We start from the raw sequence: 22,878 nt of genomic DNA on the forward strand, positions 1-22,878 counted from the left end.
TTGCCGACTCTCGTTAGTGTTAACCCCAGCTCAGTTCGTTCTCGTGTTTCCCTAGCGATCTTCTTACAGTAACCTTTTGCTTCTCTGTGAATAGATTTCCCTGGACCTACCCCTGTGTTACCTGAGCGATCAAGTGTGTGAGGATTGGAGCGAGCTTTTGTGTTTCTTGTGGAGTGTGAAGAGGAGCGTGGAGCGTGGATGGAGTGAGGACTTTGGAGCGTGTGTGGACTGCAAGTGTCTTCCCCCCCCCCTGTTCGTGTGTGGATTCCTGGAACCCGTCTTTTCCCCACTGTGTAAATAGATCACCTGGTGCTTCTGTAAATAAAAAACCTTTATTGTTCCCTACTCAGAGCCTGCGCGTGAGTCCGTTCAGTCCCGTTGTGACAGTGTGGACTCGCAGATGGAAATAGCAATGAATCTAGATATTCAAAGTTTTCATCAGGCTACCTTTAATATCTTCAAGGTTTTTGTTTTATGTTTTAAATCAAACATTTCAGCATTTTGTATATTTTCTAAAATGGCACGGCCTCCCCTTCTGAACATCTTCTAATCATGCCGTCCCTATTTCAGTAGCGGCTGGGGCCGAAGACAAACGGCTGCTGCTGCTGGAGGAGCACCGGAGCCAGGGCAGCAAACATTGGATAGTGCCACAAGTGTGTGTGTGTATGTGAAACATAAAAATAAAAAGCAAAACAACAAGCGGGTCCTGTCAGGTCCTGTCAGGTTTACATTATCATATACCAAATCCCTAATATAACCAGACCCAGGTAGAATTAATGTTGTTCACTGTAAGAAACTACAAAGTTTCATCAATAGTTTTTATTTCTGTAAGCACTACTAAAAAAAAGGAAGAAGGAAAAAGGATATATACATTTCCATACAATATGTACGTGATTCTTTGAATTATAATGTGACATAATCAAGTTTAAATCAAAGCATTCACCCCTACTTGCTAAAATCTACAAGTAACAAACACTTAGTTTGTTGCAAGTAAAAGTAGCATTTTTAGCATTTATTCAAGGAAAAGTTATGTTTGGTCAGCACTATTTTTCCTTGAATAAATATCTCAATAGTTCCTCTACTATCTCTACTTATAAAGTAATCATACAAGTCATAAGAAAACAACACTCCTTTCTCTGCTCTCTTTGCTGTCCACTCTCTGTCGTTGTCATGATCCTAACCATTATTTAACAGTGTGTTCCAGGACAGCTTTAGCAGCTTTCTGAAAGGCTTCCGATGCACTTTCTGATTGTTCAGCTGCAGCATATCCTAACCAACCTCCCTCTAACCCTTTCTGTATAGCAGCCAGTGATACTGTTGCATCTGTGTGCTCCTGCAGATTCAAAAAAGCTGATGTGACCTTCTTTGCCACACCAAGAAAGGCTCCAACCAATACGCCTGTTGCCATACCTGCAAATATAATCAGCAGCTTGTTCATCACACCCTTTTTAGCTTCAATTGCAATCTGTTCAACCGACATGTTTGCTGATGACTTTTTAATAAGCTCTTCCTCTTTCTGTAGTTCACTTTCTATCTTTTGTAGCATCTTATTGGTGTAGCAGCTTCCATTGTTTGCCTCACTTATCTTGTCTATTGTCCTGAGTATCTCTGCTACTTGGAACCGATTGCTCCTGTAGTCATCTTCTTTGTTGTCTTTCCAGTATTTATTATCAACAACATGGCATCTGCCTCCACACTTCTCCACCAGATTGCTGAGCTCTTTGTTATGACTGATGAATTCCTCGATTCTCGTTCCCTCTGGGAGCTGGTCGCCATGAGTGAAGACAACAGCAGCGTATTTCATAGCATCTTCAGAGAAATCTTGACATATTCTTTTGATTACATCTTGCTCCTGCTGTGTAAATTTCTCCACTTTAAGGACGATGAGAAAAGCATGAGGTCCGGGAGCGCACTCTGTCATGCACCTCAATATTTCAGACTTCATCTCCTCCTCAGACATGTTTGTGTCAAAAAATCCAGGAGTGTCAATAAAGAGTACCATTCTTCCACTGACTGACATGAACTTTGCCTGACATTCCTTTGTTCCAGATTCGGCAGTATGATTTACTTCAAACACAGCCTCTCCACACAGAGTTTTGGCAAAACTGCTCTTTCCAGCTCCAGTTTTTCCCAGGACCACAATCCTTCTTGCTGACTCTATAAAACAGTAATGATTCAGTGTCAGTTATTTATCTATTGTTCTGTCTAAACAGTGCATCAAAAATAAACAGTAAAGTCAAAACATTTATGACAACATATACAAGCTATAGCTGAAAATGATGGACGTGTCTGCTTTCTTTTAAATGTAAATAAAACTGCATGAAGTTCACAAACCAGTCAGTAATTGGCTTAAAAATACATGGTGGTACAGTAGAAAGAATGTTCATTTCTTTGACTGTTGTGCACAGTTCAGATCTAGCTGTTCAGATGGTGGATACCAACCAAATAATTTAGAATTATTACGTCTAGCAAGCATATACTCCATATTATTCTGCTATAATATTCAGATTTACAGCCTTAAATATATTAGGTAATGTTTACACAACTACTTTAGGTATTGAGTGGAGTAGATAACCTTGACTGAGAAAAACAATCACTTTCAGCTGGTTGGAGAGAAGTTTCTTCCTTTCTGTTTCCCATGTTTTTGTTAATTATCAATACATGATTATAACTGCAACTTACCATCCATGTTTTTGAAAGCAAAATCAGCGCAGAGACACACGACTACTCAGATCCTGTGAACGTTGTGACTGCACCTTTTGTTTTGTTCCTGCACCTGCTGGACTTGCTTCTCAGCAGCAAACTAAAGTGATGAGCTATGATGACCTCATAGTTTGTTTCTTTTTGTTTTTACAATCTTGGATGAGAGAACTATCGTGCATATCGAAATTTAGTAATATAAAAAACCCCACAATTTTTCTTTAATTTTTTATGTAAAAATCTTGACCAGCACCTTGTTGTAACGCAAAGTTAAATATGCTTGTAGTAAATTTGTGATTAGCAAAAGAGAAGGTCAAGACTCTAGAAAAATGGTATTACTGTTCTAGAATACTATAATTAAAAGTATTATCTAATTATAAATACAGAAAAAGGATGTGTTACGTATTTGAAATCTTCTTCAAGCACCTGTTCCCTTTAGGGGTCACCTAAGCGGATCATATGATGCCATCTCGCCCTAACCTTAGCTTCATCCTCTGTTATACCAACTCTCTGCATGTCCTCCTTCACTACTGTACAGCCACAGATCTTATCTGTGGTTATCCTCTTTTCTCTTGCCTAACAACTCCATGGTCAACATTCTTTGTCTATTATCCCTCAATTCAATTCAATTTTTTTTATAAAGCTCCAAATCAAAACAACATTTTCCTCAAGGCACTTTATATTGTAAGGTAAAGAAAGAAGCGAAAATAATCACATGACCCCCCCTTTGCTTAACTGCTTTGGCAACAGTGGGAAGGAAAAACTCCCTTTTAACAGGAAGAAACCATCTGGCACGACCAGTTTGGGGTAAGAAGAGGAAGACAGGAAAAACCACATACTGTGGAAGAGATCCAGAGATTAATAATAACTAAAGATTAAATGCAGAGAGGTGTATAAACACACAGTAAGTGAAAAGGGTGACTGTAGAAGAAACAGTGCATCATGGGAATCCCTAGACCTATTGTAGCGTAACTAAGGGAAAATTTAGAGTCACCTGATCCAGCCCTCACTATATCCTTTAGCAAAAAGGAAAGTTTTAGGCCTAATCTGAGCAGTCTGAGTTGATACATTACTATGTACTATGTGGTCTTTAAGATATGATTGGACCTGTAAATTTAAGACCCTGTATGTGATGATGTGATCCTTCTGCACATGTCCAAACCATTTCAGCCACGCCTCTCTAATTTTGTCCCCATCTTTGTGCGACCTGGTCACTGCTAATGAAAAAGAGCTTCTCCTCGCTGGGTTTTTGTACGACTCACTTTAGTGTAGCCCCGGCTCTAACCCTCTCTCGTGTTTCCCTGTGATTTCCCAGTTCTGAACTCTTCATCTGTTTATTGTATATAGATTCCCTGGAAACGTCCTTGTTTCTCCTCCCTGGATTCCTGAGCATGAGTGTTTGGGAGTGTGGTGTGGGAGGTCAGAAGTGGAGTGTCCCTCTCCTCTCCATCTCATGGATCACTGGAACCCCTGACTTTCGTACATTTGTATATAGCTCACTTGGTGCTTCTAAATAAACATTCATTCCACTTTTTTCCTATGTCTGCACGTGAGTCAGTTCAGTCACATTGACACACAGTTATTTTATAATTCTATACACCTCTTCTCTCACTTAAACAGGTTGTCTTTCACCTGCTCCCTACGCTCACTACAGATCACACTGAAATGTACTGAAATGTACACACTGTAATCAGATTCAATTACGGCTGGCATCATTAACTTGATGAATAAATTATGTCTTTGTAGTTAAATAGCTGATTTGTTTTTACCCCTATGAGAGTTTGGTGACCTGTCCCGTCTGTTGCCCTATGACAGCTGGGATAGGTTCCAGCCTCACCCCTGATTTGTATAAGCCGAAGAAACTGGATGAATGAATCCTTTTCTTTTTCCCTCTCGTTCTCTTTTTAGCTTGTTTTGCATTATGTTATGTAAAGCATGTTCCTGTTTTCAGTGCTTCCTTTTCTGACTTTGATCAGTAGTTACATTCATTTTCATATTCAAAACCAAGGTCACTACAAGAGAGCCTTTCAAAGTCAAAGTCACCCTCTGTTTTCTCCGTTCTTTAGATATATTAGCTTTGAACTTCACTGCACAGGACGTGAAATTGCTGCTACAGAAGCCACATTATGTTGAAATGACACCAACACCAAAAACTAAAGAGATGCACTAAGTTTTGTTGCCTCTGCTGTTGTTTGAGTACTTTAAGATCCAGAGGTTCCAGTGCATGTCTGAGTTCTTTAAGCTGACTTGAATTTGATGGTTTGGTAATTTTCTATCACATTTTTGCCAGACTGGCCACTCTAAAACACTCGTTTGCTGATTTTGAAGATTAATTCTACCTAATGAAGAAGGTAATTACACTTAAAATAAAAGTGTAGAAAGGAGGAGAGCACCTGAGCACAGAAGTACAGATACAGTTATAATGTGTGTTACCATCGAGAGAGAAAGAGAGGCTGGATGCCCAGAGATGCATGGGTCTTTGTAATGTGCTCTTGTGCATCATGGAGACTGCACAGAGGAAGAGAGAGTACATATGCATGGTTTCTACATCATATCACACTGACTGTTCACAGCAGACAAAAAGACCCTTGGACAACTGCAAACATTCCAGCCTTCCCAATAGCAAGTCTGACCCTCTCTAATATTTGTAGCAATGAAATGATTCATTCAGCTTTTTCAGTTTATCAGAAGCTAATAATTCAGAGTTTGTCCAAACAAAACATTTCCTTTAAACTCATATTCGTTTCGTTTCATTGTATTTGATATAAAGTAAACTCGACTGACCGTCCATGTTGTCAAAAGAAATCACACTCGTCACCGGGACCTCACGATGTCCTTGCTGCGTGTTTTTCCACCTGCTCTCTTGCTGCACTTTGGCTGTGCTTTCGTTTGTCACCGGTTGGACTTGTAAACTGACACTGTAATTACACAAAACAATGAGCAACACCTGATGCTGCAGGGTGCAGTACACTCACAGATATTTTTTGCTGCAAATCCATGCAAAACCACAACACGATGGTGTATAACTGTTCACATTTGATATATCAGAGCTGGTTATCACATTAATCTTAGTCCACTATTTTGTTTATTTTATGATTGGTAACAGAACTGAAAATCAAAAGCCACATATAATAGCAAAATCGTTTATAAATAAAAGCAATTGTTGAAAAAAAAATAGTTTGAAGCAGATACTTTGATGACTGTGACTGCACAATGAACTGAGACATAATTTCTTTAGGGATTATTAAAGTATTCTGATTCTGACATAGTGTTGAACAGCTCAGTAAATCCTCTCAGTGCTTTAAAAACAGGACAATTCAGAGTTTGAATAAGGGACTGGTAAAATGTTTCTGTTTCTTATCCTAGTGAAACAAGTTTTAAACAAAGAAGGGAGTTTTAATTAAGTTAAGTTTGAAAAATGGGAGAAACTGATGCATTCATTCCCTCTTGACAGTGGCACATGCACATGTAATGCTTCATTAATGCATAACTGCAGATTACACAATCAATCAGTGCATGAAATCCAGTGTCTTTGAAATCAGCTGCTTTTTTAAAATAAATGTAGTATGTTTGATATGAGTATGTAAGTACATAGAATAGGAAAATAGTTTTTTGTTCACATTTAAAAATATATTTCATATATTTAGGGCTGAAAAACACATATAAGCTCTATTAACTAAGTCAATTTTACACCCCCTCCAAGTGTCACAATCAAAAGTCATATCTGTGGTCCAAGTGTGGACTAGACACTACATTTGACTGAGATTGGTGAGAGGGTCATGCTGTCTCATGCACAATGAAAACAAGCACAAGCTGAACTTCACTAGCTGGGCCCACGTCCTCATTTTAGGTTTGACAGCGTTTTAGTAGGTAAAGGTGAATGCTTGGACATGAATTGAGCTGCGGATTGGGGAAGGCCTCGAAGGCGACTGGCGATGGCTCCCGGGCCTGGCAGATCCCCAAAGAAGGCATCCCCTAGAAGCAGTAGTGTGCGATACGAAGGTTGAAGACGTCAACGGAATAATTTGATTCTTGATTTGACTTATTTATACAGCACCAAGCCACAGTGGCAGATGCCTTGAGACCCTGCAATGATGTCTAGAGGAAAACCCAACAATCATATGACCCCCTATGAGCAAGCACTTTGGCAACAATGGGAAGGAAAATCTCCCTTTTAACAGGAAGAAACCTCCGGCAGAACCAGGCTCAGGGAGGGGCGGCCGTCTGCCGCGGCCGGTTTGGGGAGAGAGAAGGAGAAGAGAACAAAGACGAGCGCACGGAGAGCAAACGTCGCTCCGTGGTGTGGAGTGGATGAGCTCAGACAATTCGGAAGGAATGGCAGGAATGCTGGATTTGAGATTTGAGGTAGGGCTTGGCGGCTCGAAAAGCTTGTGACCTTGTCTTTGAGCAGAAGATGGAGAGGGGGTGCTTAGCTTGTTAAGTACTTCAGATAAGGTAGCGATAACGACTGAGCTGATTTCTGAATGAACAGAAGTGACAGCAGCAGCTTCGGAAGAGTTGATGAATTGAACTTCTCCTAAGTTAAATATGCTAAATTACAGTCTTTTTTATGTTTTGAAGTTCTTACTTGCAGCAAATGAATGCACTGCAATGAGAAAAATAGTTCTAATACTATGAAAAACTACTCAGTATTATTGAAGTATAATTAATTTGTTTCTTGATTCAGGTTGGCTTATCTTAAAATATAGCCCAATCGATATTAAATCCAAGCAAAAAATAACTTATATATATATATATATATCTCCATCCATCCATCCATCCATCCATCCATCTTCATCCGCTTTATCCGAGGCCGGGTCGCGGGGGCAGCAGCCCAAGCAGAGATGCCCAGACCTCCCTCTCCCCAGCCACCTCCTCCAGCTTATCCGGAGGAACACCAAGGCGTTCCCAGGCCAGCCGAGAGATATAATCTCTCCAGCGTGTCCTGGGTCTGCCCCGGGGCCTCCTCCTAATATATATTTATTCCTCTCATGAGAACAAAACCCTTTTTGTAAACAATATAGGGCTGCTGCACAAACCCTAAAAGTCTAAATCAACCTTTTAAAAGGCCTAAACAGAGAAAAAAAATTACATTTTTGGCCTTAAACTTTTGTGACAGTCACATAGTCTCACAATGTTGTAAATAACGGCATTACTGACTTAAAACTTTACATGCCTCAGGTAAAGTGTCATTAAGTAAAGAAAAAAAACAACTTTCATTTGTAAAGCATAGCATAGCATCTTCACCTGGCTAGAAAAGCACAAAAAAAGGACAAATTCTTCAAGATGTTAAATGAAAGGGTTGCTGTGCATCCAAACAGCTTAAGACACAAAAAGCAATATCAAGAGTTTAGAATGCTCCAAATGATTTACTGTTGGAATAGAAGAAATAAATATAAAATATCTGACTTACATAAATATGAAATTTTGGAAATGTATTAATTCTGAGCATGAATTTTCTCTAGTTTGCAGCATTTTTATCATGTATATTTGTGCTTTTTTCTCATTTGATTTTTAAAACTATTTCTTTTAACTTTGTTACATATTCTAGTTCTTGAAGGCCTTTATAAATATATGATTTTACTGCTTCTACTTGTATCCTAACTGCAATGTGCTTTTGCTCTGCGCTGCCTCTCTGGAGTAGGTTTTGAATAACAATTAAGAAATCCTGAATAAGGAGTAATTTAATCCCTGCTGAATTGAGCTTTGACCCGATCTTATTAAGCATGAAAAGCAAAATAATAATATTAATAATGATAATACAAGTAAATGGAGAACAAGTTACAGTGGCTGGTATTGCTAACAGCTGTTCTCACCTTGAGGATACGAAGGAGAGCCTCACTGGCACTTCCCAGTAGTGATGGGATTTCCGGCTCCTTTTAGAGAACCGGCTCTTTCGGTGCCGAACCGGCTCTTCAGGTTGTTTTGTACTTTAATCAATTTATTATTAACAATAATATAAAATTATGCACAAAGGGAATTACTAATGTAAAAAAAGTGGTTTTATTTATATATGTTTATATATAAATATATGCGGTGGCCCCTAGAGACAAAACACGTACAAACTCAAAAGCACATTTCTAGCGTTAACTGAACTTCCAAAACAGAGCTACCTAGATCACTTAAATTACACAATTGAAAGCATATGTGTATTGTTTGTGTATTTATACACAAGCACTCATAGAAATCACAGCTGTAACCAGGACCTTGTGCTGCATGTTTTTGCTCACTTGCTGCACTTTGGCTGTGCTTTAATTTAACACTGGTTGAACTTGTTAACTTACACTGTAACTACACAAAACTATGAGCAACACCTCATGCTGCAGGCTGCAGTACACTCAGAAAATTAATTTTACTGGAAATCCATGTAAACCCACAACATGTCGCTGTATAACTGTTCACATATTATATATTAGAGCTGGTCATCATCCACTATTTTGTTTATTTTATAAACGGTAATAGGGCTGAAAACCAAAAAGCCTCATATATGTCAGAACTATGTATAAAAAATGATTTGATCACTATGACACATTGAATTTGACATAGTGTTGAACAGCTCAGTAAAACCTCTGTACTTTGAAAAACAGAAAAATGTAGAGTTTGAAAAAGGGAGTGGTAAAATGTTTCTGTTTCTCTTTCTAGTTAAAAACAGTTTTTCAGTTAAGTTTAGTTTGAAAAATGGGATAAAACTGATGCATTCATTCTCTCTTGACAGTTTACTGGCACATGTGCATGTAATACTTTGCCATTAATGCATAAACAATTATTAAACAATTAATCTGTCATGGTCCCTGTGTCTCTCCAACTGGCTCACTCTTGGCCACATATTTGTTGTTGTTTTTTTTTCTCTCCTGTATGCCTGAGCAAAGCTCAGCACTGGGCTCCTGCTCCTCACCCACACACCTGGACTGATTATCCGCGCCTTCCGCTTATTTACCTGGTTTTCTGGTGACTCAGAGCATCTCATCGCTGGATCATTGTACAACCTGAGTTTGTGTAGCCTCGGAAAATTTCTTGTCTCCTTGTCTTTTTTCCCCATAAATCTGTAGCTTGTTCTAACTACTTGTCTCTGTACATAGATTCCCTGGAACTGTCCCTGTAACCTTTCATGGATTCCCAAGTTTGGCTGAGTGGTGTGGAGTGAGAATGAGTGGCAGAAGAGGAGCATGGTGTGTGTGGATTTCCTTCCCTTCTTTCCCTCAGAGCCCTTCACCCCCTGCCCTGCACATTTTATATATTTTGCACTTTGGTGATTGTAAATAAACTTTTGAACTTTTATTCTCAAGAGCTTGAGTCTGAGCCTGAGTCCATTCAGTCTGCCTTGACAGACTTCGTGCATAAATCCCATGTCGATTATTTATTTATTTATTTATTTAGTTATTTATTAGCCGTCCTGTTTGGTTATTTAGCAATCAGAATTTTTCTCTGAAGGCCAAGAACTATGCCTACCAGATTTACTTTACTAAATAGATCATCACAACCTTGCCATATTGGTCCATTTGATTGACCTTTGTTATTATTATTATTATTTATTTTATTTTATTTTATTTTAAGTTCTTACAGACAAGGCAGACATGACAGGGTATAGGACATCGAGAAACAAAGAAAGAACGAAAGAAAGAAAAAAGGGAGGGAAAGAAAAAACAGAGGGGAAGAGGGACAGTGAGAGAAGACACCTTAAAAAAAATCAGCTGGATCACCTGTGATGCTAGACAGACCCACAGCTGGAACGAGACAATTCTACTACAACAGCAAAAGCAAGACGCAAGTCACCAAAGTTCTTTGTGTTACTCGTGCACGAGGGAGAGAACTGTGACGAGCGTGTTCCTGTCGCTCACCCCAGTCGCTCACCCGAGTCGCTCTCGCCTGCTCCCTCGTAACACCGCTCTTTATTGAGGTTACATGAATATGCATGAAAGTTCATTAACATATGACGTCTTACATAGATATACATCTAAACAAAGAATACATTGGCTGTGTGTCATGTAGGTATATGTATGTGTGTATGTGTGTATGTGTGTGTGTGTGGGGTGGGGTCAAGATGTGACCCTGTGAAGACTCCCCGCACCTACTGGTGCCAGGGAGTCCAGCAGTTCACTTAAACAAAAGGCTCTTACACTCAAACAGATATATGTGTGTTTGCTATACCATATGTCAGCAAGAGAAGATACGACCTCTCTCATGACCCTAGGAGGTGTGTGATCTATGCCAGAACACTCTGAAGAGGAGTGAACACACTCCCCTCTTCAGGCTACTTAGAGTTGTTACAGACCTCCTAGGACAAGACTTTCTTTCAATATGCAATCAACCATATATTTCTAAGCATAAATGATTATATGTCTCTAAATACAAATGACAATAATAAAATACAAACCCAACAACCTGTTAAAAAAAAGAAAATAAGAAAAAGCAGAGTAACTCAATAAACACAACACCACAGCAATAACCTAGATAAGTGTAAGTAACAATAAATACTAAATATTGAATGTTATTGTGCAGCACGTAAGACTGACAGCGCACAATATGCCTTGAGGTAGCAGCCAAGAAAGATATAGTTTCTGTCAGCGAACATCCGTGTGTACACCTGTTTGCGTGAGCGCACTTGTATTCAAAAGGTTTTTCCATGTAATGATCTGCTAGAGGGTGTGGGGAGCCCCAACGCCCAGGGCATGAAGCAGGCATGGACGAGATCCAGGCACCAGGCATCCAGAGGCCCCCAGAGTGTAAGAGCCCAAGGAGGACCATCGGAGGGGCAACTGTGCCACCTTCCTGTAAAGAGCTGAAGACAGCCCCAGACGTGGGGCTCAGCCAGCAGCCACGGAGCAGAAGCCATAAACATCCTGTTCATGACGGTTAAAATAAATAACATTCATATAAGAAATAAAATTGTCTTGTGTAAACTGAATGTAGTGTTAAATAGGCCTATACTACTGTACTTTATTGTTGGTCATAAACTAACAGACATACACCTTAGAGCACTGACTCTGTTTGAATAGGGTTTTTTGGGGGATTTCGCACAACCCAGGAAAACATAATTAATACATAATGGGCTTGGATTTAAAACATAATGAATTAAATGTATTTGGAGGCAGCCCACACCCCCTCCCCTTTTGACAGGTTGTGTGTGAGACTGCAGCAAGCAGGCGCACCGAGGGCCCTCGTCCTTATTTTCACGTATATGTTTTTAGTAGAATTTAGAAAACACATCAGTGCAAATTTTGAATCTATATCATAATGTCTGGTGTTTTTTGTGTTTGTTGGTTTGTTTTTATTTTGTTTTATTTTGCAAGCTGGTAATTAATTGCCGCTCCAGCCATGCAGCGTAAAATCACTTGCCACCCCATTCCTCTTATCCCTGTGTGGCCAGCAGCAAGCAGCAGGCGCACCTTGCAAAAATCCCCAAAATGCGCTGGCATGATGTCGGGGCAGCATGGGTGCAAGCAACTTTTTTTGCCGATGCCCATGCCCATGATGCCACCCGCACCACGATGCTGCCCTGGGCAATGGCCCATGTTGCCCATATGAAAAACTGCCACTGTATATAAGCCATCACACCGAAACCTTACACTGCTGACTTAATATATTCTCTTGTTCTGTGAACTACATATAATTTATTCAAAGTTATATTTACGGAATACAAAAGTCTTCATATTTCATTTTAGTTTTTGCATTTTGTCTCACTCATTCCATTTCTTAATAAATGAAACTTTGATAGCAATCTGGCAACATGAGCAACACTTTAAAGCATTAACGATGGTTTATAATAAAATTAATTTAAGATCAAATCAGTTTTTTCTTTTTTTAAAGAAAAGAACAACTTAAAATCATCCACTCATTTCAGCAGTTTCCCTTACTGTTCTGGTTTGCAAATGACTGTGGTTGTTTTGACTGAACTTGTTAAACCTCATCAGCAGGTTCAGCTGAAGTGAAGTCAGTGGAAGCCAAATTAAGTAAAAATGAAAGTTACTGTGTAACATGCCACGGTCTCTTAAACATGTTTGGCTGAAATTGCTAAGGAGGTTTAACGGGTTCAATTGAATTAAGGAATCAAAATGTAACTAACTGAAAATGTTAATTACTGCTCATCATTAACATGAGGCCATCCAGCTAAAAAATGAAAATTATGAATAAAATGAGGACCTTTGGTTACATGTTGGCATGTGAAAAAGTTTGCTATTTTTTATTCAACATTTTTTGTAAAAAAACAAAAAAAACAACATTGCAAAGCAGAACCAAGGGTTATTTGAAAGTTATAGATCTATTATTGTCATACCCAGAGATTTTACAAGCTGGAGTAATGGACCTATTCATGGGTAAAGATTGAAATCTAAACTGCAACATAAAGACTTTTAATGACAAATTCAGAGAGGGAATCACATGTTTACATATATTAAGCATACATTACTTCATTTACATATTTACAATAAATATTAAACAAAAACTCTTAAATAGGGCACTAAGTCCAATCATGATGAGCAAATAGATACAAAAAGTCTTTTCACTATTGCTGTTCTATAATTTTAATAGTGAATCTGTGGTGGCAATTTGCAAAGGTGAGTATCAGTAGTCGTGCCAAATTAACTAGCAATTATATGCTGATTGTGTACTTTTGTGGACTGTTAACCTACTAGGATCTCATAAATCTTATATTTAATCTAGCCCATTTTTACATTTTTAAAAAAGTGTGCTGCAGTATTGTAGTCTGCTTTCTTTGCTTCTTCACTGTGCATCAGCTTCATCAAGTGTGGTACTCCTGATTTTATTCAAATTCTGGCTCTGCAGATGCAGGAGAAACTGTGCCAGATACTGTTGCTGCATCTATCGTTAATCCTTTTTCTGCAGCTGCTCCTACTGCTAAACCTACACTTATTCTGCTTTCATTAATTTTATTGACCCACTAACAAATGCGCACAGAGCTCCTGTTGTAACTTCCACAGCTTTAAACGCTTTATCAAGCATACTATGTTTTGCCTTTGTTGACCTGTCTTGCCTTACTTTGCACGGCAACCAATCAAATGTTAGAGAATCAGACACCTGACTTCTGTTAAGTCTGGAGATGACTGTTTGATGCGACCTTCCTCTTGTTGAATATCTCTCTTCACTTCTTGCAGCATGTCGTTGGTGAAGTAGCCTCCTTTGTTTGCCTCAATAATCTTGTCAATGGTTTTGAGTAATTCTGCCACCTGGTACTGGTTGGTCCTGTATTCATCTCCCTGGTTGTTCTTCCAGTATTTGTTATCAATGACGTGGCAGCGGCCCCCACACTTCTTGATCAGATCGCTCAGAGCTTTACTTTCATTAACAAACTCTTCGATCTTCATTCCCTCAGGAAGCTGGTCACCATGAGTAAAGAGTACTGTGGCAAATCTAAATGCTTCATCTGGGAAATATTGATTAATTTTGTCTATCACACCCTTTTCATGCTCTGTGTATTTCTCCACTTTAAGCACAATGAGAAAAACATGAGGACCAGGAGCACATTCTGTGATACACCTCAATATTTCAGACTTCATCTCCTCCTCAGACCTGTTTGTGTCAAAAAATCCAGGAGTGTCAATAAATAATATGGTTCTTCCACTGATATTCATATACTCTGACTGACATTCAAATTTGGCCCTATGATCTACTTTAAACACAGCCTCTTTACACAGGGTGTTTGCAAAACTGCTCTTTCCAGCTCCAGTTTTTCCCAGGACCACAATCCTTCTTGCTGACTCTATAAGACAGTAATGGTTAAATGTCAGTTGTTTGTCTTGCTCTGTATAAGTGGATTATCTTATCAATCATACAGCAGTCATACTCATTTGGAGAATCAATGCAAATGAGACATTGGGTCTCAATGGGATTTCCTGTATGAATAAAGATAAAAAAAAAAAAAACTAATCTAAAAACTAGAAGTACAGCATTGCTACACATACACGCAAAATCGTGTGTTTTTCTTCATGTCTACAGGAGTCATGGTTCCCTGACAGTTGCCTGAAATTTTTCTCCCTGTATTTGAGTTGCCATGCACGAGTATTTTTGCCTCTCTGCTTAGTGTTTTTCTTTTGGTTAGCTTCTGTGTAACAAAAGAAATATTTTTGCAAGCCTTGAGTTAGTTTTTTTACTTGGCATTTTTGTTTTCACCTGTGTCTCATCCCCAGTCTGCCCTCATTGTTTAGATACTCCTATCTCCTCCCCAGTTTCCTCAAACTGTTTGTGTAAACTCCCTCATGTCCTGTCCTGAGTTAAATCTTTTGACTAATTAATTTCTAGTTTCTCATAATATCTGTTATCTATCTATCTATCTATCTATCTATCTATCTATCTATCTATCTATCTATCTATCTATCTATCTATCTATCTATCTATCTATCTATCTATATCGCTCTCTCTCTCTCTCTCTCTCTCTCTCTCTCTCTCTCTCTCTATATATATATATATATATATATATATATATATATATATATATATATATCATATCTAGTTTATTTCGTCTTCTTTCTGGACTTTTTTAAAAATACATTTGGACTCTCTATTTTGGACTGTTATATTAAAGCTTGCTTTTATTTAAGTCATGTTGTCCTGCATTTGGGTTCACCTTTACAGCCCAATCTTGATAACAATAATAGCTTGATTTGTTTTTGTTTTTTTTCTCCACACTGAATAGAAGGTTCCCCAAACAGGCTGAGGTTTCTTTTTTCTTTTAATAATGGCTTTTAATAATCCTTCAGTTTAAGGGCATCATGATTTGATTGGATACTACTGAAATAATTTTTACCGTCATGGTGTCAAATTCCAAACTTAGAGTTTTTAAACTTATAGTTTCTAAACTTCTGATCACAATGGCATGACAGGATACTACATGCTGTCAGGTGGTGAAAGTGACTTTTAATTTTTAGCAAAATTTAAAATGACTCTTGTACTAAATGTACTGCTCGTCCTGGACTCAGTAGACATTTGTCTCATATTCTGATAAAAGAAAATGAAGATAATCAGGATAGACTGAGCTGAAAATTGTTAAAAATGCAATCAAGGTATCACTAAGCAAAACAAATTTAAACTGTAAAGGTACAGGAACGGTGGAGTAATTCATTCCATCCATCTAGGGTCCAAACTGTAATGGTTTAGTTCTAATCAACAGGCTGCATTTATAAATTTACAGAAATTCACTTCTGAAATATTAAATGTGGTAGCTTCTCTAAAGCAACTAAACATAATGCAAACGTATCATAATTCAAAAAGGAAAAGTTATGTCAATGCCCTGAATTTCAATAAAGCTAAAATAGAGGTGGTCCTACCCTTCACCAATGATGAAACATATCAGTAAATAAGAGAGCTAAACATCGAACATCAGCTAATGAGACACCAGTGGAAGGTTTGACCTGACCGGCTTTGCAGTCTTTGCAGAATTTCTGGAAAAACACAAGTTCTAACCAGCTGTTATGCACCTGTTTTACCATCACTTTGTACCAGCAGTGATCAGTGTTACTGTGGCCCAAACATCACTCTTTGAGATATTTTTCGATTAACAGACAAAGAGTCTGTCAGTCTGTCATGATTTTTTTTAATTGACTTACACTGTGTGTATTTGTTATAGAAACTTTGTTAACCGTATGTATTTGTAAGCATGTTTCTTTGATAAATAAAACATTTAATTGTGTGTGTGTGTGTGTGTGTGTGTGTGTGTGTGTGTGTGTGTGTGTGTGTGTGTGTGTGTGTGCATATATCACTGATAAACACTTGAGGTTGAATGAAATGTTTGATTTAACAAAAAAGGTACCCCAAGTTGTTGCTGCGTCTGGAAGTATTCCTTTCACTTCAGCTGCTCCTGCTGCTGAACCTACACTTATTTCTTCTTTCACTAATTTTGTCTCCCCTCCAAGGAATGAACCCAGTAGAGCTCCAGTTTTAACTCCTGTAGCTTTTAACAGCATATCAAACACAGCATTTTTTGCCTTTGTTGCAGTTTCTTCTTCTGTAATATCTGGAAAAGATCGTTTGATGCAGGCTTCCTCTTGTTGTATATCTCTCTTCACCTCTTGCAGCATCTCATTGGTGAAGTAGCCTCCTCTGTTTGCATTAATAATCGTGTTAATCTTTTTGAGTAATTCTGCCAGCTCGTATTGCTTGGTCCTGTATTCATCTCCCTGGTTGCTCTTCCAGTATTTGTTATCAATGACGTGGCAGCGGCCCCCACACTTCTTGATCAGATCCCTCAGATCGTTGTTTTGTTTAACAAACTCTTCGATCTTCATTCCCTCAGGAAGCTGGTCACCATGAGTAAAGAGTACTGTGGCAAATCTAAGTGCTTCATCTGAGAAACACTGGTTTATTTTGTCTATCACACCCTTTTCATGCTCTGTGTATTTCTCCACTTTAAGCACAATGAGAAAAGCATGAGGACCAGGAGCACTTTCTGTGATACACCTCACTATTTCAGACTTCATGTCCTGCTCAGATCTGTCTGTTTCAAAAAATCCAGGAGTGTCAATAAATAATATGGTTTTTCCACTGATAGATATAATCCTTGACTGGCATTCCCTTGTTCCAGATGAGGCGTAATGATCTATATTAAATGCAGGCTCTCCACGCAGGATGTTGGTAAGACTCTTTCCATCTCCAGTTTTTCCCAGGACCACAATCCTTCTTGCTGAGTCTATAAAACAGTAATGATTCATTGCCCGTCATTTATCTATTACACTGTCTAAAACAAAATAATCAAAAACTTACAGTACAGTGAAATAAAACCTTTATGACAACATATACAAGCTTTAACTGAAAAATGATGGTCCAGTCTTCTTTGTTTAAAGTAAAAGTAAAATGTCCCAAGGCTTACAAATCAGTAAGTACTTAGCTGTAGAAAGTAGCTGAAAGCATATGCTCTGTAATTTTCTGCTATAATATTACACCCTTCAATATATTAGGTAACATTTATACAATTACTTTAGGTATTCAGTGGAGTAGATAACCTTGACTGACTAAGCCAATACATTTTGGTTTGGTCGAGAGAAGTTTCTTCCTTTGTGATCCCACATTTCTGTTATTTATTAAAACAGAATACATGGTAATAAGTGTGACTTACCTTCCATGTTTTTGGAAGAAAGCAAAATCAGCGGAGACACACGATTACTTAGATCCTGTGAACGTTGTGACTACGCCTTTTGTTTTGTTTCTGTACCTGTTGGACTTGTTTCTCAGCAGCAAACTAAGTATGAGCTTACCTCACAGTGTGTTTCTACACTTGGCCAACTGTGCGAAAGAACTATTGTGCACATATGTACAATAGTGAAGCAGGTGATGTAGTCGTGCAGGGGTCGAGTTTCCAGGGAATCCAAGGGGACAGGGACGAGAAAACGCTGTCTTCTCTCTTCTCCTTTGCTACTTCGCCTACCACTCTCCACTTGCTCTTTCTCGAGCCTCCACAGGCAATAGGAACAGGTCCAGGATATCTGTGCACAGAAGAGTCAAACTACAACTGACGCAAAATTCACACGAACAATGCAAATAGTTTCTAACCGGGCTTTCACTAGCCCGAGTCAAACAACAATCCAGCGATGAATACTGCGCTTCTTCCTTCTAAATAGTTGTAGGCAAATGAGGTGCAGGTGTTCATCATCCTCCACAGGTGTGTAGGCCAAAGGCAGGAACCCGTTCCGCTCAGGCGACAGAGGAAGAAGGAGACAGACAGACAGAAGCACAAACAACACCTGTTGCCAGCGTGGGCCAGCCAGAGAGGCAGGGGACCGTGACAAACATGATAATTGTTCTTTTACTGATTTCTGTAAAAATGTTGGCGAGTACCTTGTTATATTCCAAAGTTAAATATGCATGAAGTATGCCAAGAAGTGAATTCTTAAAGGTTTACTGACACATGCATTGCAGTGCATGAACTTCAGTTATTAAAAAGCAATCATTGCATCAAATCCAATCTTTTTGAAACCAGCTGATAACTGTTATTATGATCCTGTATTTTTAAAATACCAGCACTGTTTATCCATTTTACAGCATTTCTGAGTGTTAAAATATGGTTATTTCAGACACCTATTTTTACACAGAACGAGGGATAACTAGAAGATAAGCCTGGCATCAATATGCAACAGAAAAATGATTAAAAATGATCTTGATGCATGCTTAATCATCCAGGTAAATACCAAAAAGCTGATTCTGTCCCTTTGGACGTGGTGTTTTTGTTTTTTAATTGAAAAAAAAGTTATGACATGTTTTACTGGCTACCTATGAATCCTGATTCATAGAATATGGGTCACAGTGAAAAGATGACAGCCGAATGCTAATACCACGTTTTAGGGTGGAGTAACTTGTTTCTGAGTAAGGTCAAACTATTTGGCAATTTTACAAGTACAATGACTGAAGCAGTCACAGTGCTGAGTTTCAGTTGTGGACAAATAACATTAATCATAAGATAGTTATTGGTGGCTGTAGTTCAGGAAGCAGAGCAGGTAATCAGAAAGTTGGTGTTTCAATCTGTGGCTGCTGCAGACTGCACAAGAAACATGCCAAGTTGCTCTCCGATATGTTCATCGGAGTGTGCATGTTAGATAGAAAACGGCTGTGGCATAGAAAAACGCTGTTTGGCTGAATAAATAAAACACACTAAACACACTTTAGTGAGTACCTGTCACGGTTCTGGGTCATTTTGACCCAGCTTTTTCAGTTTCTTATATTTTGGTATATTTCTGTATTATGATTCACGTTCTGGTTCTATTTTTATTTTTATTCTAGATTTAGTTCAGTGTCAAATCTGCATCTTTGTAAATTGTTTCTCGTTTCCTGTTTTACTTTGAAGGTTCACGTCTAATGTCTGTGTGTTCAGTTTTACTTCCCTCCTGTCTCATTAGCCCTAATCTTTCCAAGCTTTGTCTCCCTCCTGTTTCCCATTCCCTGATCACTCCCCTGTGTATATAAGCCTTGTGTTTCCTTTGCTCTCTGTCGTGATGTTAATGTCTGCCCACCCTCACGTTGACTGTGTTTTCTGTTTGGCGGCCTGCCTGTTTATTTTGTTGTGTACTCTCAGTTTAGTTAGTTTTTTGTTCATTTGCTTTTAGGTAGTGATGGCCAAATGAAGCTTTCTGAAGCACTGAAGCTTGTATTGAAAAACGGTTCATTACTTGAAGCTTTCCAACACAGTCCTCTCTGGTGACATCTGGTGGCCAAAAATATGAAGAGCAGCTTGAATCCACAAAATAAAACTAACCGCTTCGTTATGATTGCCCACTCTACAGAGTGGAATTCTGTCTGATATTGGGCCACCGCTGTGTTGCTTTGAACGTGTATTTTTTGGTGGTTAAAAAATGTGTTTTATTTTTTTTAATAAATAACTTTGACCAGTAAACCTTCCTTGTTTAAACATGCACCATGGTGTGGTCTTTCTTTGCTTGTGACTTCTTGATGTTGGTAAATACAATAATTGAAAAATGCCACGTTACATATAATATACATATAATAATGCACCACACATTATGGAGTATGCTTCTGCTTTGAGGTCCTGCCTCCATGCACTTATGTAATTAACCGCCGGACGGGTATATTTATAAATAATATTATATTAGGGAAATTTTCCCAGACATATTTTTGACCTGGGGGTAGAATTGATTGTGAAATGGAAAGGGAAAATGCTTATGAACTTGTAAATTAAAAACATGATGCATTTAAAGTAACCCTTTTTCATTTTTATGGCACAGAAGAGGCTGGGGTGCAGAGAAACTGGTAGAGATGCAGTTATACAGTCTACCTGGGCCCCACAAACTATCAGATAAAGAGAATAAATAAATTCAATTGCTGCACATTTGACAGACTAACATTTTCAGATTAATTAAACAATAAAATATATATTTTTACAACATTACTTGTAAAGAGTCAAGTGGAAGTTTTTCTAAAGTTATTTAATGATATTTATATTGTGGAAGCAGATTTTTGAAATCAACTCAAAATACTCCCACACAACAGAACCTCCTCTATTCCTCGCTGGCTCCAAATCTCTTAGTAGAATGATCAGTGGTTCGCTATCTGTCAGTCGGGCCTTCACTAGTTTTCAGCAATAAAGCTGAGTATTTTTGAGTTACGTTTGCCTCTGTGAGTCCTGCATTTTGGGTCCTCTCTTCCTGCCTGCCTGCACATAGCCATAACAATACCAGTAAGGCAGCAGATTGATACATGTGAAATTAAATAGGAAATTATTCTGTGATAAACATCTTAGTGTTGTACATACAGCTGTTTGGCATACAGGTATGTGGAAAAACCTCACAATGCCTGGACTGGACTGTACAGCATCTCTGGACAAGAAAACAGAAGATGGCACTGGTCTGTGTCAGGGGTCAAGTTCAATAATACTGATGCAATATGGACAAGATTGGCTTAGAAAACTGTGCATGAATGGACAAACCAAACAAATGGAACGATGCTAGTTGTACTAAAATGTACACATTTTTCTGCTGTAATGGTAGAAACATTTGGCGATTAATGATTATCATTAAGGAAATATGGCTGATATGTTTGACAATTAAAATAAAATTCAAGTTAAATCTGAAACTTAAATTCAGCTAGTATCATTTTTTTTCTTTTTAAGTGATAAAATAGGCAATCAGTTTAATAAATTTGCATTTTGTCTCTTTCACAGAAAAAAAATCCTTCCAGCAACAGATTCTTTTATGTAGGCAGTGCATTTTTGACAAGAGAGCTTGATGGTGCTGCCATCTAGCGTCCAAAGTATGATGGTTTTAGTTTAAATCATTTGGGTTGTATTTATACAAAAATACAAAACATATAAAACATATATGAAATTCACTTCTGAGAACTTAAATGTGGCAGCTTCTCTGAAGCAGTTTAACATATTGCACATGTATCTTTATTTAAACAGGAAATCTCAGATAAAGATGTATTTTGGATGAGTGACTGGCAGCAGATTAAAAAAAGGCAAATAACTTATAATAAATAAGAACACTTGGAGATTGGAACTCCTGCGAAAGGGAAAAGGCAAAAACTTTGTTTTATGAATATTATATTACAACATGTTAACTTTAGCCTGTTATAATACCATTGTGATGTCGTGAGGTGACATACTGCATGGAAAAAAATAAAAATGTGTTGTACAGCTGTTTGTGATGGTTCTCAGTCATCCAGGAGCTTCGAAAGAAAGCAACAAGATTTTACAGTTGCTTTCTTTCCAAGCTCCTTAGACTACTATGACAGCCAACACAAACATATTGCCTTGCACTTTGGGAGGAACAGCCTTCAGTTGGTGTGGCAACATAAAATAGGATCAAGATGTGTTTTACAGCTCTTTTCATGTCCTTTCAAATGAGATGTTTACTCAATATGATTTCTTGATTTTTTTTTTTTTCGAAGGTGAGTTTGATCTTCAAACATGAAGCCAAGGTCAAATGCTTATTCAACTTAGGTACTCATGTCCCCCAAGGCCTAGTATGTTTTTATGAAGTTTAAAGATGACCATTAAAAAATTGTGGGTAACATAAAATCTTTGCTCATTATCACATTTGGTTTGACTTTGACGTGATTTTCACCTAAACTAAATCAACGTGAGCTGTTATTGGTATCAACCTTCACACAAAATTGGAACACAAGATCTTAAAATCTCTGGATGTTAAACTGCTAACAAACACACAAACAAATACTGATTACCAGAGATGGGTAACGCGTTACTGTAATCCGATTACTTTTTTCAAGTAACAAGTAAAGTAAGGGATTACTAATGCAAAAAAGGTAATTAGATTACTGTTACTTTCCCGTAGGAAAGCTGCATTACTGCGTTACTAAAACCGTGATTTTTTGCGAGAAATTCTCATGACAGTGACGTAAGATAAGATAAGATAAGATAAGATAAGATAACCTTTATTAGTCCCACACGTGGGAAATTTGTTTCCCACGAGTACGCGAGTAAGCGAGTAAGCGAGTATGACGTTCGTGACAACAGCTGTGTGCAGATCAACAATGGATAATAAATGGAGTGCGGAGAGATTATGAGCATGCAGCGTTTAAAGCGTGGAAGTACTGACCTTACTTTGAGTTTGATTCCATAAAAAGTGACAAAAACATTAGCGTCCGTTGTGCGTGGGAAGAAAACTTCTTTTTACAGCGAAAAAAAACCCTAAACTTCCAAGCAAGCACCGAGTGCACAACGACGTATTTCCGTACCACGGAAATTCACAGAGAAACTCGTGG

General features: G+C 38.2%; 1 protein-coding gene across 1 annotated transcript; it reads right to left on the reverse strand.

Annotated features, from left to right (window-relative positions):
- Nucleotides 1-1,183: 1,183 nt before the first annotated feature.
- LOC146636150 (GTPase IMAP family member 8-like) lies at nt 1,184-17,360 on the reverse strand. Its single transcript, XM_085350278.1, has 4 exons — nt 16,463-17,360; nt 13,735-14,458; nt 13,576-13,690; nt 1,184-2,182 (listed from the first exon to the last, which is right to left on the reverse strand). The coding sequence occupies exons 1-4, from the start codon at nt 17,358-17,360 to the stop codon at nt 1,184-1,186; spliced, it is 2,736 nt and encodes a 911-aa protein (XP_085206404.1).
- Nucleotides 17,361-22,878: the final 5,518 nt, after the last annotated feature.

The sequence above is a fragment of the Diplotaxodon limnothrissa genome, linkage group LG3 (genome assembly GCF_057381915.1).
Source record: "Diplotaxodon limnothrissa isolate DT_005_m linkage group LG3, D_limnothrissa_male_GT1.1, whole genome shotgun sequence".
Taxonomy (NCBI): Eukaryota; Metazoa; Chordata; class Actinopteri; order Cichliformes; family Cichlidae; genus Diplotaxodon; species Diplotaxodon limnothrissa.